Consider the following 16,659-nt stretch of genomic DNA (forward strand, 5'->3'; position numbering starts at 1 on the left):
AGATAAGGAAAGGATATGAATAGGTAAAACACATAATAAATATTAGCAATCAATGAAAAAAATTAAAATATAAGTAAACAAAAAGTTCAAATTAAAACTATAAAAAGATGCCACTTTTTCTTATATTTGCCAAAAGAACTGATAATTTCAATTATATGAGTGGTGAAATTGCAGGAAAATAAACTGGAACAACTTTTCTGGAGGACAATTTGGAAATCATCAAAAGCCTTAACAGTATATAACTATTGATAGAGCAATTTGATTTCTAGGACTTTATCCTAAAAAAACTAAGTGCAGCAAGATGCATGTGCAAGACTGTCATCACAGTGACATTAATAATAGTAATTTATTAAGAGTAATAGTAAATATTTATCAATGGGAAAGTAGTTAACTAAAAGGATACAGCCATTGAGTGGAATACTATGCAATCATTAAAAACTGCTGAGATATGTGGGATACATATCTGGAAAAAAAGCAAATCATTTCAGAAAAAATACATGCACTTAAATAATTCTGAAAGAAGACCTATGAAAATACTAACTCTACAGTGGAACTATGGATAGTTTTCACTCTGTGTTTGGCCTATTTCTATTTTTGGAATAATTTGCAATAAACACATACTACTTTTATGAAGAATTAAAGCAAGTTCAATTCAGAAAAAAAGAGTCTGCTGCGTGTTCATCAAAAATGATGATAGAAGGCCCACATATTTCCAGATAATATAACCCACTCTTCTAGTAGCAACATAAGCAAGTGCTCCTAATAAAGATGGAGAGGAAGAGGAGCTTATAATAAAGAGAAAAAGACCATTTTGGAGGAACAATCTAATCCATTTTCCTACAGTGGCAGTCACATATGTCCCATTCCTTCCTCTTTTCTGTCTTCTCTTGGGAGGAATTAATTAGAATTTTAACCAGGAAAAACTGAACTCTATTTAAAGCCATGAAACTAGACTGAATCAAAGAAGCTGACGTAGGCAACCTTTCAACTTATCTTGAGATATTAATTCAGGCAATAACAATTCATATGACCACATAAGTACCAAAGGCTATATGAGATATTCTTCTGAGCAACATCAAGATCACAGGCACAGCTGCAAGTAGCCAGTTTGCTTTTGACCTCTAACATTCACCTTTTTTGAACCCGTCTGGTGTTACAAAATCCTTAGCCAACCTAAATCTCACTTCTCAAAATAACCCCCATACTCCAAAATTATTCTTCCCCTTTTCCTCAAATAAAACTTCCATTTCCAAAGAACTGCTGATTCAGCTAGACACTAATATGATTAGGGAAAGAGCAGTAATGCACAAATACTGATGGGCCAAGAACATGTGTAATGATACTTCTTACTCTGAAAGACTCACTGGGGAGAGACTTTGAAATACGGTGACTTCTATGCTATTTGACAATTCAGGAGGCAGTACCTTATCTTAGCTATCACTACATCATTCCTACAGAACGTCAGGATATAAAACAATGGAATGCTGCAGGTAGTGATTTTTCATGTACTGCATTTAATGGAAGAACCATAAAATGTCACAGATTCTTTAAAACATACATTTTCCTCCTCAGAGTAAGAAAACTTGGCACATGAGCATGAAAAGATCATACCTCAGTCAAGTATACTACAAGAAACCGGGAGGGGGACAGTCACATCAACTTGTCAACCAGCAGCTTTAGCTTTAAGAAGACAGTTCATTCTTTAAGAAATCGAGCAAACAGGAATGGGACAAAGAACAACATATATACTGTATCTGCTGGCGAGCTGTAAGTCTGGACAGTTCTCACATGGCAACAGCATAAACCCCACCAAAAAAAAAAAAAATACCATAATGGAAGATAAAAAAAGAAATACCCAAAAGCTTACAGAGAAAGAATACTATAAATCTCTGTAATATATTACTGCTATAGGGTGTAAAAAGATAAATTTTGTTAATCAATTATGTGACGTCCTCAAGAGAACGCAAAGGTATGTCCCCCCCAAAACAAGAGCAAGTAAGGACATAAGACAGTAAGATTAAACAAACAAACAAACAAACAGAACAACTTGAGATAAAAAGGAAGACAGGAAATGAAAGAAATATAAAAAAGAAAAGTAAGAGCCCAACACAGCTTTTAAATTTACAGAGTATTAAACAACAGAACCAACACTGCAAAAGATGGAATCAATAACATAAAGTATAAAGAGTTCTCCAAGGCTGCTGAGAAGATCACAGGTTCAGAGAACAGAGAAAAAAAATCTAATCTTATAAGGATTAGGGGTACTTGAAAAAGAAATCACAAGTAATAGTTGAGGGTAAAATGGGAGGCTTACCCATGGTCTAGACGAAACTAATAGGTACATCTGTGAACAGATTTGGAATTATAAGAATAAAAAAAATCTGCACAACCAACCAGGGAAGAAAAATGAAAACAGGTTACCTAAAAAGGACTTTTAAAAAACAGGCTGAGGGGTGCCTGGTTCGTTCAGTCGGTTAAGTGTCTGCCTTCAGCTCAGGTCCTGGGATCGAGCCCCGTATCAGACTCCCCGCTCATTGGGGAGAGTCTGCTTCTCCCTCTCCGTCTGCCTTTCCCCCATCCCCCCTCCCCCACTTATACGCACAGGTGAGCTCTATCTCAAATAAATAAATAAAATCCTTAAAAATAAAAATAAAAAAATAAAAACCAGGCTGATTTCAATATTTCTCTTCTGCATTAATAAATTTCAAAAATCAGTAGTGTCACTTATTGTGACCATCATTGGGTGTTGTATGTAAGTACTGAATCACTAAACCATATACCTGAAACTAATATTACACTGTATGTTAGCTAACTGGAATTTAAATAAAAACTTTTTAAAAATCAGTAGTGTTAGATCTACAGAGTTCTCTAAGAACAGGTGTGAGCCAAGAATTCTCTCTACAGACAAATTTTCATTCAAGTGTGAAAACAATAGAAAGAAATTTAAGATCTTAATGGCTTAGAAAATCCATCATGCACATATTTTCCCTGAAAAATTACTGAACAATTATACAGATTGACCAAAAGATAAAAAAGAAATAAGAACCCAAGAATGAGGAAGTTGAAGCATTAAAAATTTTTAAAGTTAAGAATTCTGGTTAATATGGCAGTCTGAGCAAATGTGGGAAGGACCCACTTTCTACTCAAATATAGAGAAATGCTATATAAAATAGAACTACATTTAAAATAGACACCGTTTACATAGCCAGCCTGAAAGCAAGAATGGGAAATTGTCGTGCCAGAAACAAAGAGGTGACTCAGGGTAAAAATGGTGTGCTAGAATTTAAGCCCAAGGGATATCCTTGAGATTGGGTACAGGTGTTAGGGGCTAGGGTTTTAAATGCCTACATAAGACCAAAAGTCAAGATTGGAGGGAGCTGGAACTGGGCTCACTGGATAAAATCAGGAATTGAGAAGTGTCTATGCCAGCTGTGCAAGTGGAATAACAAAACTCTATTCATTGGTTTAGAGAAGCAGCATATAAATGAGCTGCCACCATTAAGCCATGAGCAGAAGGAGTCATCCCCAAGAAGCTCCAACCCCAAGTTTGAACAGTCCATGGATATGAGAATTACATATCTCTCGCTCATGTATTGCAAAAATCCTAAGCTCAGAAATTAACATAAATACTGGTTCTGAACAAGTAAAATTTGTAAGGTCCCAGCAGCAGGGGTGAAACTGCTCCGTAGGAATGTCTTTTTTATCAAGGGAATATGTGGTACCCCTAGGAAACATAAGCCCTGCTGAAGATAAGTTCACAATAGAAAAATTTAAAGCTCATAAGAAAATACACCATTACATAAGAAAGCCATCAGATGAAACAAGCAGTATTCACAGAAGAGAACAGAAAACAGAATCCCATGAGAAAAGTTTTAATTTATTCACTCAGTAATATTCATTTAACACCCACTACAATTCAAGCACTGTTCTAGATACTGGGAATAATAGTAGTGAACAAACTAGATAAATTTGTATTCCTGGTGGAGCTTACATTCCATTGGGGGGAGACAAATATAAACAGATCAATATAAAATATGTCAAGAGGCAGTAAGTGTTACAAAATAAAGGATCATGAATAGAGAGAGATGGGATGGGGTGATACATTTTATACACTGGAGGTCAGGGAGGATCCTCTCCAGTAGCCATTACCAAACTTTTTGGTCTCATGACTTTTCTGTCTTTAGGACTTCATAGTCTTAAAAAATTACTGAAGACATTTTTGTTTCATTGTTTTTGTAAGCTAGACCTATCAATATTTTCTGCATCAAATATTGAAACAGAAATTTTAAGAAACATTTAATTCATTAAGAATAACAACAGTAAATTTACTGCATGTTTAAAAATATATATTTATGAAAAAATAGTATCCTCCCCAAAAATAGTAAGAGTTGCATTTACATTTTTTTTGCAAATCTTTTTAATGTCTGGCTTAATAATAGACAACCGGATTCTCACATCTGCTTCTTTATCCAATCTTTTGCAATACGTTTTTTGGTTGAAGTATATGCAGAAAATCTGGCCTCACACAATATCTTTTAATACCCTTTTCAAATGATTGTGGGTATGCTGGATACTGCACCCAAACTAAACCAGTGGCAGTTCTTAAAGGTTAGTTGCAATGTGGAATCTGAAACCATTTCAGTGAGCTTTTCACCTTCTGTTACAATAAAATCTGTTGGTCTGTCTTGTGCTTTCTGAGGATCTTTTACCCATGCATGGTTTCGTAACATTATGTGCTGGTCATTTGGGAAATATTGCTTCACTGAGCTATTCTGATCCTCCAAATATTGATACATTTCATAATATTATACTTAAAAATCACATTCATTAATATCATCAATAAACTCACCAAAAAAATCTTTAAGTATTGGGAAAAATACTGTCAAGTTTATAGTGACAGATAGGAGTCTTCCAAAATTCTAACTTTTGTTTGAAAGGTTGAATATTATCATTCACAAAATACTATTACTACTGTCAGGTGTTTGCCTTGAAATGTCAGGGTCACCTCATTTTTGAGAAAATTTTCCCAAGTACTCAAGTTTAAATAACTACAGCCTATCAGTTATTCAAGTAAAAATGGTGTTCCAGAAAAAAAAAAAAGAGCTAGTTCATTTTGTAACTCAATCACATAAGTACTCTCACTTAAGACAATCATTGTACTCTGGAATACAGAAGGACTTTATGTGAACTTCCCATTTCATCACCATCCAGTATTAAAAACTCAGATACACAATGGTCAACTTGAAAACAATCAAGGCATGTAGTGAAACTGGTAGGTTTTGTTTTTTACTGTGAGTTTATGGCAGCGAAGAATACAATGACTACTAGTACAGTTGGGGGCTACTGATTTGCTTTGTGCTAAGGCACTAACAGTTTTACTCATCATTGCCTTTACTTACCATCACTGTGCATGCAAGCACATCGAAAATGGCAAATTATGGCTGTGCATCATTAAGAAAATAGTTTGACCCCACAGACGTCGTGAAAGAGTCTTGGGGATACCTATGGCTGATTACACTTTAACAACCATAGCTCTGAAGTGGCAACTGCAACATCAGGTAACCAACCTCAAGATTTGCATATGACTGACTGTCTTGATGTAAAGTCTCGCATTCCAGTGGAAGGGTTGGCCACCCTGCTTTAAGAGACCTAAAAGAACACAGTGTACACATAATACCCCTAGCTGAAGGAAGGAGCATTTCAGGCACTGGAGACAGAAAGTGCAAAAGCCCTGATGTCAAAGAATGGTTGGCATATTCAAGAACAAAAGAACCCATTGCAAAGGCAAACACCCTTGGAAAAATAGATTACCCCCACGAAAGTACCTAGTGCTGTACTCTAATGACACCTGGTGGCCTCATCTATTTTTATGCTCTAATACTCGTGACAAAGATGAAAAGTTTTTCTTTCTAGAACTGCACAGAAAACATCAAAAGTTATTACAAACATTTTTTAGAAAGGAAAACATCAAGACTTTTGAGTTTACAGTTAAGTGTATACACTTGAAGCTGTTTGATGCCAACTCTCAAATTAAGGTAGAAAGGTGTTACGTAATTTATTTCCAATTATTCACAGTGCAATGTAGAAGTTGCCTAATGAATGTTTGTTGAATGAATAATTATCCAAGGTGCGATTGGAGATATTTAGAAATGAGGAACACAGTTAATTGATTTTCTAAGAAATCACAAAAGGCAAAAAGGCAAACTTTTGAAAGGGCAACCTTTCGTGCTGTATAGTCTTAGGAGGTTAGCAAACTAAATGTAATCTCATGCTTTCTGCATACTGAGCCACAAACTTACTATTCTTTAATTAGAGAACCTTTCTCTCAGTTCCTGGAAAAGCAGTTTTGTTTTTGTTTTTGTTTTTTATCCTGTTGAGAACATTATTAACATTTCAGGCTAAACGATTTACTTAGAGTAGCTCTTTAAAGAGAAAAAAGAAAGGAAAGAGAAAAGAAAAGAGAAGAGAAGAAAAAAGAAAAGAAAGAAATAGGCACACTGGTGGTAGATTTTATACAATTAGAAACAGTGAAGTAGATTTTCCACTTTGTGCACCCAAGCCAGGAAGTATGCAACTTTTTTGATTTATAAGCACTTGCAAATAGAAAGGCTATCTGGCATACTGTTATAGAGTTTGCTCTAAACTGCTATTATCGTGGAATATTCTTTGGATTTTCTTAAGATCATGAAAACGAAGTTGAGAAAAAGGAGTTCAATAAATGCTATATGTAGTATTTTTCACTTCATTTAAGAAATATAATCATTTCTATCAACATGAAGAGAGATCACTACTTCTCAGAGACCAGCCCCCCCCCCCCATAAAAGAACTGGAACCATGCACACAACCATTAATCAAGCAGCTCATCTTGAGAATAGATGTGCCAAATGGCCAATAAGCACCTGAAAAGATGTTCAGCATTAATGTCATTAAGGAACTTGAAATATAAACCAAAACCAAAGTATAAACCAGATACTGTCCCGCACCCACTAAGATGGCTATAACACAAAAACAAGACAAAAACAAAACCAGAAAATAACAAGTGTTGGTGGGGATATAGAGAAATTGGAGCCCTCAGATACTGCTGGCGGCAAGTCAGACGGCGCCGCTGCTACGCAAACAGTCTGCATTTCCTCAAAAACTTATACCTATCCTTACCATACAGCCCAGAAATTCCACTCCTGGATGGAATACCCAGGAAAACTGAAAATATATGTTCATACAAAAACTGTAGACAAATATTCATAGTGACATTATTCATAATAGCTAAAAAGTGGAAACAACCCGATGTCTATTAACTGATGAACGGATAAACAAATTTGGTATCCATACAATGGAATATCACTCAGCCATAGGAAGGAATGAAGTAGCGATACATGTTGCAATATGGATGAATCTTTAAAACATGCTCTGTGAAAGAAGCCAGTCAGAAAAGGCCACCTATCATAGGATTCCACTTATATGCAATGTCTGAAGACAGAAGTAGATTAGTGGTGACCTAGGGCTGGTGGGATTTGAGGGGAATGGAGGGGAACTGCTAAGTGCATAGGGTTTCTTTTTGGGGTGATGAAAATGTTCTGTAATTAGTGATGGTTGCATAACTTTTTGAATAGACTAAAAAACACTGCTTTGTAACTTTTAACATGTATCTTTATTTTTAAAAATCACATAACAGCTATGTCCCCACCCCCAGCTTAAGAAATTAAACATTACGTGTACAGCTAAAGTGCCCTGTATACCCTTCCCTGATTACATTTATCTTCCACCCCCATCAGAGATAATCACTACTTGATGTTGCTACTTATCATTCCATGCATGTCATTATATTTCACTATATATTTATAATCCCTCATAGATGTTTTGTGTGTTTTTAAATGGTATCATACGTATTACCTTCTATAGGTTGCTTTTTTATCACAATATTATGTTTTAGAGATGTGTGGATTTTTGGGGGGGGGTCGTTATTAAGTGGCTTTTTCACAATAGCGCTCAGAATTCTGAGGTTATACTCCCAGAAATAATAACTAAACCTCTTAAATGTCTTTGTCTACTTTTTAGTAGACAGTTCAATCAGGTGATTCCTTCAAGCATCTCAAACTATCATTGAGCTCTTGTTCAAAATAAAGGAATTTTAAATGCATGTAACAACATAAAGGCTTTTTAAGGACTCCAACATAAAACAACTCTTGCTTGACTGAGGGGTAACTTACAAGGGAAAACCTTGCATTATATTCTTTCATATATGATAAATCATACTAAGATGAAATGATAAACATAATTAACCTCACATGTTTCAACCAACGACAAGGACTCTCTACATGGTCAGTCTGGCTTTAACCACTAAAATATTTGCTGTAGACACTGTGGTTGCCTCCCAAACATGCATTCCTCCTTTCCTTGGTTAACTATTAGTTTTTGGAAACCTGTACCATTCCTAGACAGCACACTGAATTTGGGAGAATTCACTACCTTTGACCACAGTTATTGGTTCAGGGATAGTCACATGTTACAATTTGTGGATATGAGATGGAAGAAGGTATCCGATGAGGATAATTTCCTTGCTTTTCAGAGAAAGCTTCTACAAACTTCCTTCTCTCTCTCCCTGATTTAGAAGGAGAAAACATGTGACTCTAGGAGTTGTTAGTTAGTTTCAGGGGAACACAAGGGCAACCAGCATTCTGATGTTCTTCTTTATTAACAGAATTCCAATTTTATTCAGAGCAATAACGCATCCAGTTAAAAGTATTTACATTCCCAGGCTCCGTTTTCCCGGGTTGACCATGTGACAAAATTCTAATCCTTAAGATGCAGGACTAAGTCCTTACAGAGGACTTCCCTTCCACCAAAACAATGATAAAGCCACATGAGAAGTCTTTTGATTTTCATGCTCTCCTCTTCCAGCTGGAATTCAGATGTGATACCTGCGGATGGAGCAGTACTGCAACTGTAAGGATGAAAGCCACATGGCTAAGGATAGTGGAACAGAAAGAACGTGCTGGGGTCTTTCAAGATTTCCTTGAGCAATTTTAATAAATGGCTGTGGATTTCCTACCTTCAGACTTTCTGTTACATAGAAAAAAAAATAACCCCTTATTTGGTAAAGACACCATGGTTATATTTTTGTTATAAGCAATCTGATGCAATTCCAACTGATATAACTGCTGAATCAAAGGTTAGGTTTTCAAATATTTAAGTCAATCGTTTCTCAATATTATTTAAGCTATTTTGAACTGAATTTCTATTATTTGCAAACAAAAGCACCCTAAACTGATAGAGCCTTCTCTCTAAGGAAGGAGTGGTACTTCCGACTGGACTCTTAACCCTCAGGGGCTAACCTGCTGTTTGACTAAAATAGATCTTTACTAATGAGTAGCCCCTATCATTACAGGGAAACTTCTGCAAACTCATGGTGTTACCTTGCTTGCATAAGGCCACCCAACTGTAAAAGCAGAGGAACTAAGACATGAAATATTCTTATTAATAATTTCATTAAACACATATGACACATACTCATCAAAATTGTTGAACTAACAAAGCTAGGTGGCTTTTAGTGTGAACCATGCCTTTAGTTTCCTGTCACTGTCTCCAAACTTTCCTATATCCTCATCCTTTCCTTATTCCGTTCTTTACACTATACTACAGCAGTTAAGAGTGAGGGCTCTCGGGGCGCCTGGATGGCTCAGTCGGTTAAGAGCCCACCTTCAGCTAAGGTCATGATCCCAGGGTCCTGGGATAGAGCCTGGCATCGGGCTCCCTGCTTAGCAGGATGTCTGTTTCTCCCTCTGCCCTTCCCCCTGCTCCTGTTCTATTTCTGTCTCTCTCAAATAAATAAATAAAATCTTTAAAAAAAAAAAAAAGTGAGGGCTCTCTAGTTAACCCCATATACATTCAAATCTTAGATCTATTACTTGCCACTTATGTGACCTCGTGCAAGGTATTTAATTTCTCTGAGTCTTAATTTTCTCAAATCAATAATGGGGGAATAATTCTACCAATCTCACACGGTTCTTTTGAGAGTTAATTGAGCTAAGGTTTGTAAAATGTTTAGCATAAGGCCTGATATATAGTAATGTTTGCTCAATATTACTTATTACTTTTCAGGTTTTTTTTTAAGGTTTTATTTATTTATTTATTTGAGAGAGCAAGGGAGAAAGCGCCAGCAGGCGGAAGAGCAGAGGAGAGGGAGAAGCAGACTCCCTGCTCAGCAGGGAGCCCAATGCTGGGCTGGATCCCAGGACCTTGGGATCACCACCTGAGTCAAAGGCAGACACTTAACCTGACTCAGCCACCCAGGTGCCCCTTACTCTCAGCCTCTACAACAGAAGAGGTAGCCCTCCTCTCTTGGCTAAGGCTAATTCTTACCTTATGCTCTGGATCCCACCCAACCTCCTTCTACCTTCTCAGGGACTTTTAACTATCGATAATCTTTTCTATCTAGTCTTTAAATCTTCAACTTCTCTCTATAGGCCCCTTCCCATTAATATGCATAATAACAATGAGACGACGATGAGGATGATGATGATGATGATGATGATGATACAGGAGATGACGGGATTTGAAGCATAGACAGAATTGTCCTTTGTCAGGAAGAAGGGCATCTCCTTCATAACAGGAAGAAAGGGGAGAAAATGGCAGGTTTGGAGTTTGGCAGGTGGGAAAATAAATTTCCTGGTGGATGGTTTCTATTTTCTCTAAAACAAAAGGCGAAATTACCGCCTGAGAGTTAAGTAGTTCAGAAGAGAGAATAAAATGTAGAAGAGTGAAGGTTTAAATAGTCATTTCAGAGAGTGAGAAAGGAATGCAGTAGTATTTCCAGACAGTGTGGAAGCCTCAGTTGAAGCCGAGGCTCACATTCATGAATCCTGGATCCAACCTCCCCTGGAATTGCCTGAGTGCTGACACAGTAGCAAGTAATTGGTTCACTTGGATTTGGAGTCTTGCCAGGGGGGTGAGAAAAAGGAGAGAGGAGTCAGGAGGAAGAATGGAATGACCAACAACCATGACATCTAAGAATGAAGAGAGAAATGAATACACAGGCAAGTACTAATGGAGGAAGACAGAAGTGGACTCAAGGTCCTAATGAATTAAGAGAACACTTGGGCCTGAGACCAGGTACCAAATTCTAAGAGCAAGGGAGAGTACCCAGTGAGTCAGTAGGAAAACAGAAAAGAGAAGCAGGGAAAAGATGGTCGTACACAGCATGAGCTACCATAAGCAGGTAGAGAAATGTTCTGGAAGTAGCACTGGGGAGTGAAGAAAACATCCACCAAAGCTCTATGAAGTACTTTGAGTGTAAAAGAAAAGTCCTCTGTAGAATGGACTCCAGACTCAGAAATATATTGACCGGCTATGGAATTGTACATACGACCAAAGCGAATGTAAAAGAGGCAATATACCAAAATTCTATACTACAATTTTTTTTTAAAAAATCAGCTGTACGTGTTTGGGACAGGAGGGATTTTGCTTAAAAGACTTTCATGTGAAAAAGTCAGAGAGAGTGCAAGCAACTAAGTGAAACTACCCCTAAAAGTGTCCTGGTCACAGTAAATGAACTTAAATACAGGAAAGTGTTAAATTGTGATAAACAGAATTTCATGTTATTTTCTAAAATTAAGATTAAATAATTCACATTTACTGCTATTTAAACAATGTTAGAGGAAAGAAATAATGTCCTTCTTTTATTTATGTTTTAAGTACCTTTTAATTAATAAAATTAAAAAAGGATATAAATTTTTCTTGATGCAACTTTTACAAAAAGAGAAACCTCCATAACAAAACTCCATTTCAATATTATACATGATAACAATTTGTGATTTTGTTCTTTCCCTAATTAGGTAATGGAGTACTAACAGATAGGACTTTGCCTGCTGGTCTGGGAGGGTTCCTAACTAGGAGGGTCCCTTAACTGGGAGGCTCTTTATCAACTAAAAAAAAAAAAAAAAAAAAAGAATGTGAACATTTTGAAGTAAAAGAAGCCACCTTAAGTTACTTATTTCAATATAACGAATTTTTAAAAGAATTCATGCCGTATTATTTTATTATTGTTATAATGTTTATATAGTAAGTTAAAATTGGGAGAAGAAAATTAAACAAAACGGCTTTCCTCCATTTACTTCTTCTTGAGACAGTATGGCATTAGGTTAGGTTTTACATAATATGTCTTTACAGAGTAAATGCCCAAATTTTAACTATATACTATTTTTAAAACAGAAAAAAAAGGGAACTTTTAGATGCTTTGAAGAAACTACAAATGTTCTACGAGTCCTTAATTTTGATTCGCTCGGTCAACACTATAAAACCCTTCCTTGACTACCAGAAGCTTTAGGTATATTGGTAAGCATGAATTGCAAATCCAGGGCATGTTCTTGTCTTTCTGTTTTCATATTACCAAACCTAACCAGCCATACTGTAGCTCTCCAATTCACGAAGTACTCGTACTACATAATCTGAGACTTTTGCAACCATATATTTTAAAGGACTCATCGAGCCCTGAAAGGCAAATGCTATCATTCAAGTTCTAATTACATGCTACCTGGGTTTTACAGAACAGAAAAAAAAAAATGAGTACTGTACTTCCTAAATACATTTTTCAACCACAAGCAACTTCCAAAATAAATGCCCCAAATATTGTCTGAATGTATTACTGTACAAATAGCTCAAGCACTGGCCTATTCAAATTATGTTCTAGTTTCTCCCGATGCTGCTTCCACTTGATAAATTGGTCAATAAATGCCAAGTCAAATATTCAAGTAAATATATTTTCATTGTTATTGGCAGACATATAATTAACTCTGAGAATAAAAGATACGAGAAATCAATTTATGATTACTTCTTCAGTTCTTCTCATTAGTCATTTACATTATAATCGTGGTTCCACTTTTAAAATCTTTATTCGTACACATACACACACACACACACACCATTCTGACTATATTATAAATCAAATTATTTCAATTACAAATTAGTATGATACGAACTGTGAACCTCATATGTTAATTTTATTAGTAAGATATAATCATACTATTACCCATGTATATGAGCCGATTAAAAAACAATGCACATTTAAGAGCTATATTAATTAGTAATTTCAGCAGATGTTTCTAAACAATGTTAAGGATTTGCTCTGTCTTTTCTCAAGTATAAATATTTGAGTCAACATTTTTTATGTATATGTATTTAGCAACAAATTACATTTCCATTTTCAACAAAACAAGCTTCTAAAAAGAAAATAGTACAAAGAGTAAACCTATTTTTTTTCAAAGATAACATATGAAGAACAAATTTTTTTAACATTTGTTATCTGTCAGGTCAATATCTTCACCAACCCAGGAAAAATACATTTTGTATAAAAACTTACATAAGTAACCTTTTAAAAACTGCCCTAAACTAACGGCAAAAGCTTCAGATACATTATCATATGTGGATTGCATGAAGAAAAAAAATCTAAGATGAACTCAAGAAATCTGTTTTAATAAAATATGCTGTCATTACTCAACTGTTACTTTCATTATGGTAGCCTAATTGTTTTTAATTATATATCATGGGCAAGTCATTTAACCTCTGTGTTTCTTCACCCATAAAGGGAGATTAATAAAGGTGCCTTATCACAGGATTCCTGGCAGGGTTAAAGGAGTTAAGATGGGTGAAGCATTTAGAATAGCGCCCGGCATACAGTAAGTGCTCAGTAAGTGTCAGCTAAGCATTACCTAATTGTATGTTTTGCCTATTACTTCTATTAGCTTCCAGTTACCAACCCTTAAAGTATCTTAATTCTTTTTAAAGAAAAAGAAAGCTACATCATGACACTCTTAATGCTCTGCCCTTCCCATCAGCTTATAGTGTTAGCAGCTACTTTATCTGCTACTCACAAGCAAAACAGGACCTAGGGTCTCACTGAGTTAACAGTCCAAAAATCTATTATAAAAACACTCTCCCTATTATCTTACTATTAGTACTCATTAATTCATTCAAACACCGAAGTAAACTAGGTGCTAGGCATTGGATACAAGCTGTGGAAACAAAAGATTTAAGAAAAAAAATTCCAGATATGTTGCTCCCAAAACAGCGAGGGATACAAACATAAATGCAAATAAGTACTCTTCTTTTATTATAACATGGTACCCTGAACTATAATAAAAAAATTTTCCAAGCTGTCCAAGGGCGGGCTTCAAAGGTGACATTTGAGTAAGACTTGAAGGAAGAGCAGAAGCTCACCAGGTAAAGAAGAGATCTGTGATTACTTTGTTCACAAAGAAAACTAGAAATTCCTCACACCGGTAAGTTAAAATAGACATTTTTTAAGCAACCAGACTTCCTCAAACAGATTTCCCATTGCACATGGCTTGCTTAGTTTATCTCTAGGTGTTGAATGAATATTTTTGAATGACTGTCGTCCCCCTTTCCCCATAGGCAAGGCCTTCATTAGGGCATACGTGGATGATGTTCTTAGCTCCCTTCCTCCCAGGGCTCAGAGAAATCTTCCTAAAACCACTTTGATCACAACACTCCCTGATCAAAAGCCTGGAATGGTTTCCTCCTATTCCCAGATATCAGCTCTCTGCTTTGACTAGATTTCTCTCCCAATATGCCTTGGGCATATTTCCCTTTTGTTCATATCCTCTCTCTGCCCCAAATGCTTTTCTCCTATTACTTATTTCTGCCTTTCCAGAATTCTACCCACCCTTCAAAATCCTCCTTCAAGAAGCCATCGGATTTCCTCGCTTCTATTTAAAATAACACAACTTTTCAAATGATGCAGAAAAGAGAAATGTTAGTGAAAAAATGATACTTTGGGATGAAAGAAATGTCCAAAATGAGGTAGAGAATTAAAAAAAAAAAAGGCAGACACTCGTTGGAAAGTTACATTCCAACTGTTACATCAACAGAGTACACTTCTTAAATTATTTACTATTCAAAATGTATACACTGCACCAAGTACCTATTGAACAATTATTTTTTTCCAGTGACATCGGGCTCTTTTAAAAAGTTAACCATCGCACAACATGGACAATCAATTTTTCATTACTTGAACTGTTTTCTTTAGGACAAGTGCCTATTAGAATGAGTGTCTCTGACCTGAAGTTTGAAATATTACCCAGCAACATGGCACTGCACTAACCAGCCCAGTAGTGTGCTTCCTACTTGAAAGACAACTAGTCAAATAGTAAAATATCTTCAAAAAGCCAACTTCGAATAGATTTTTTTCAAGTGAGAATAGGCGTGCTCTACATGTCAAGCTACCTTAGATTCCAACTTGATTTTCTCTTCATTCAGCTCCTCCGTCGCTTTCTTCATTTCTTCACGACATCTGTTTATTTCTGACCTTACTGGAATACAAATGAAATCCTTGAACACCTCTGTCTTTCTAAAGTCCCCAAGTCTGTGCACATGGCCAGCAGAGCCCCCTCCCTGCTCTGACCACGCCTGGGGGGCTGCTCCCACCTCGAGGAGACAGAGGCCCCAGCAGGCGACAGAGGCACCGACCTTCTCGGATCACGCGGCGGCTCTCCTCGGCCTGATGCTCCGAGAAGATGATGTGCTGAAACAAGGATTCTAAACTCATCTCAGGCGGGCTCCCGCGGATCCGTTGACGCCCTTCAATACCTGCGAGCGGAGGCCGAGGAGCCTGGAAAGCACAGTGCGGACGCAGGACTGTTCAGGGCTTCCCCCATCGGCCTCGGCTCAGGACGCGTGAGGCGGGGCGCCAGCCCGGCTCCCGGCCTTTGTTTCCCCGGTTCCCTAACAAAGGACAACCGTTTATCCCCCCTGGCACCCTCGCTCCGCCTGGGACAGAAACCCTGCTTTCGTTCCCTGGCTGAAGGCAGCTCCCCTCATTCGAGGACCCGGGCCCTCTCGGGCTTCCTTTTCGTCCTGGCGCCTAATAAAAATGGAGGCCCCGGGCCGTGGCGTCTGAGCCGGCCCTGCCAGCACCCCTCTGTGCGGCTGGCCTTTTCCTCTCCACCCCCTCTCTTTTTAGGGAGAAGGTCCTCCTAATCTGTGTCCCACAATGCGTACTTGCTCACAGTACCGTGGGCAGGAGACCTTGCGGCAGGTGCGTCCTCGAGGTTGGCCTTGCCTGGGGGGCTCTGAACTACGGCGTCTCGTTGGGCCCAGTCTGCGTGCGGTCAGGTGTTTTGCTTTGGCCATGTGGCCCCAAAGGTCTTCAGGCCTAACTTGGACTTACTCGGTGATCTTTCTCTGAGGCGCAAACACCCAACATTATAAAGAACTAAGTACTCATGATTCTAAATATAAACTGCAACGTCTTATCCTTTGACTGTGGCAAAGACTGCTATAAATGTGCAACGTCTGACATTACGCCTTAATCATTCCTTTGTAATCAGGGCATATCTTTTTAGTCTGCTTTAAAATTAATCATTGCCTTTTGTAATCAAGCTTCAGTAATATTAACACTTCAATATCTGCACAATATGTGTCAGAGACCAAAGTGGTTGCTAATTAAAGCTTAAACATGAAAGGCACCTTTGGGACTTTTGCATGGGGTTTTTAAATTAAAATAAAGCATTTTTAGTTTTAGCAGGCCAAAATTGTAAGATTATAATAAACATTTGACTTTTTTCCTGAAAGTAGAATTGACATTGGCTAAACTTTAAAAAATAATTTTTAGTTAGATTGTATTAGAATTGAAAGAAGGTAAATGTG

General features: G+C 37.2%; 1 protein-coding gene across 1 annotated transcript in view; it reads right to left on the reverse strand.

Moving 5' to 3' along the window:
- The window catches only part of CCDC172 (coiled-coil domain containing 172), a 52,806-nt gene extending 37,247 nt beyond the window's left edge, over positions 1-15,559 (reverse strand). The window contains exons 1-2 of the mRNA XM_040623750.1: positions 15,481-15,559; positions 15,238-15,323 (exon numbers count right to left, since the gene is read on the reverse strand). Of these exons, the coding sequence (XP_040479684.1) occupies positions 15,238-15,323; positions 15,481-15,559 (165 nt within the window). The remainder of the gene's footprint in view (positions 1-15,237; positions 15,324-15,480) is intronic.
- Between the last annotated feature and the right edge of the window lie 1,100 nt (positions 15,560-16,659).

Source organism: Ursus maritimus, unplaced genomic scaffold (assembly GCF_017311325.1).
Source record: "Ursus maritimus isolate PB19 unplaced genomic scaffold, ASM1731132v1 scaffold_7, whole genome shotgun sequence".
Lineage (NCBI taxonomy): Eukaryota > Metazoa > Chordata > Mammalia > Carnivora > Ursidae > Ursus > Ursus maritimus.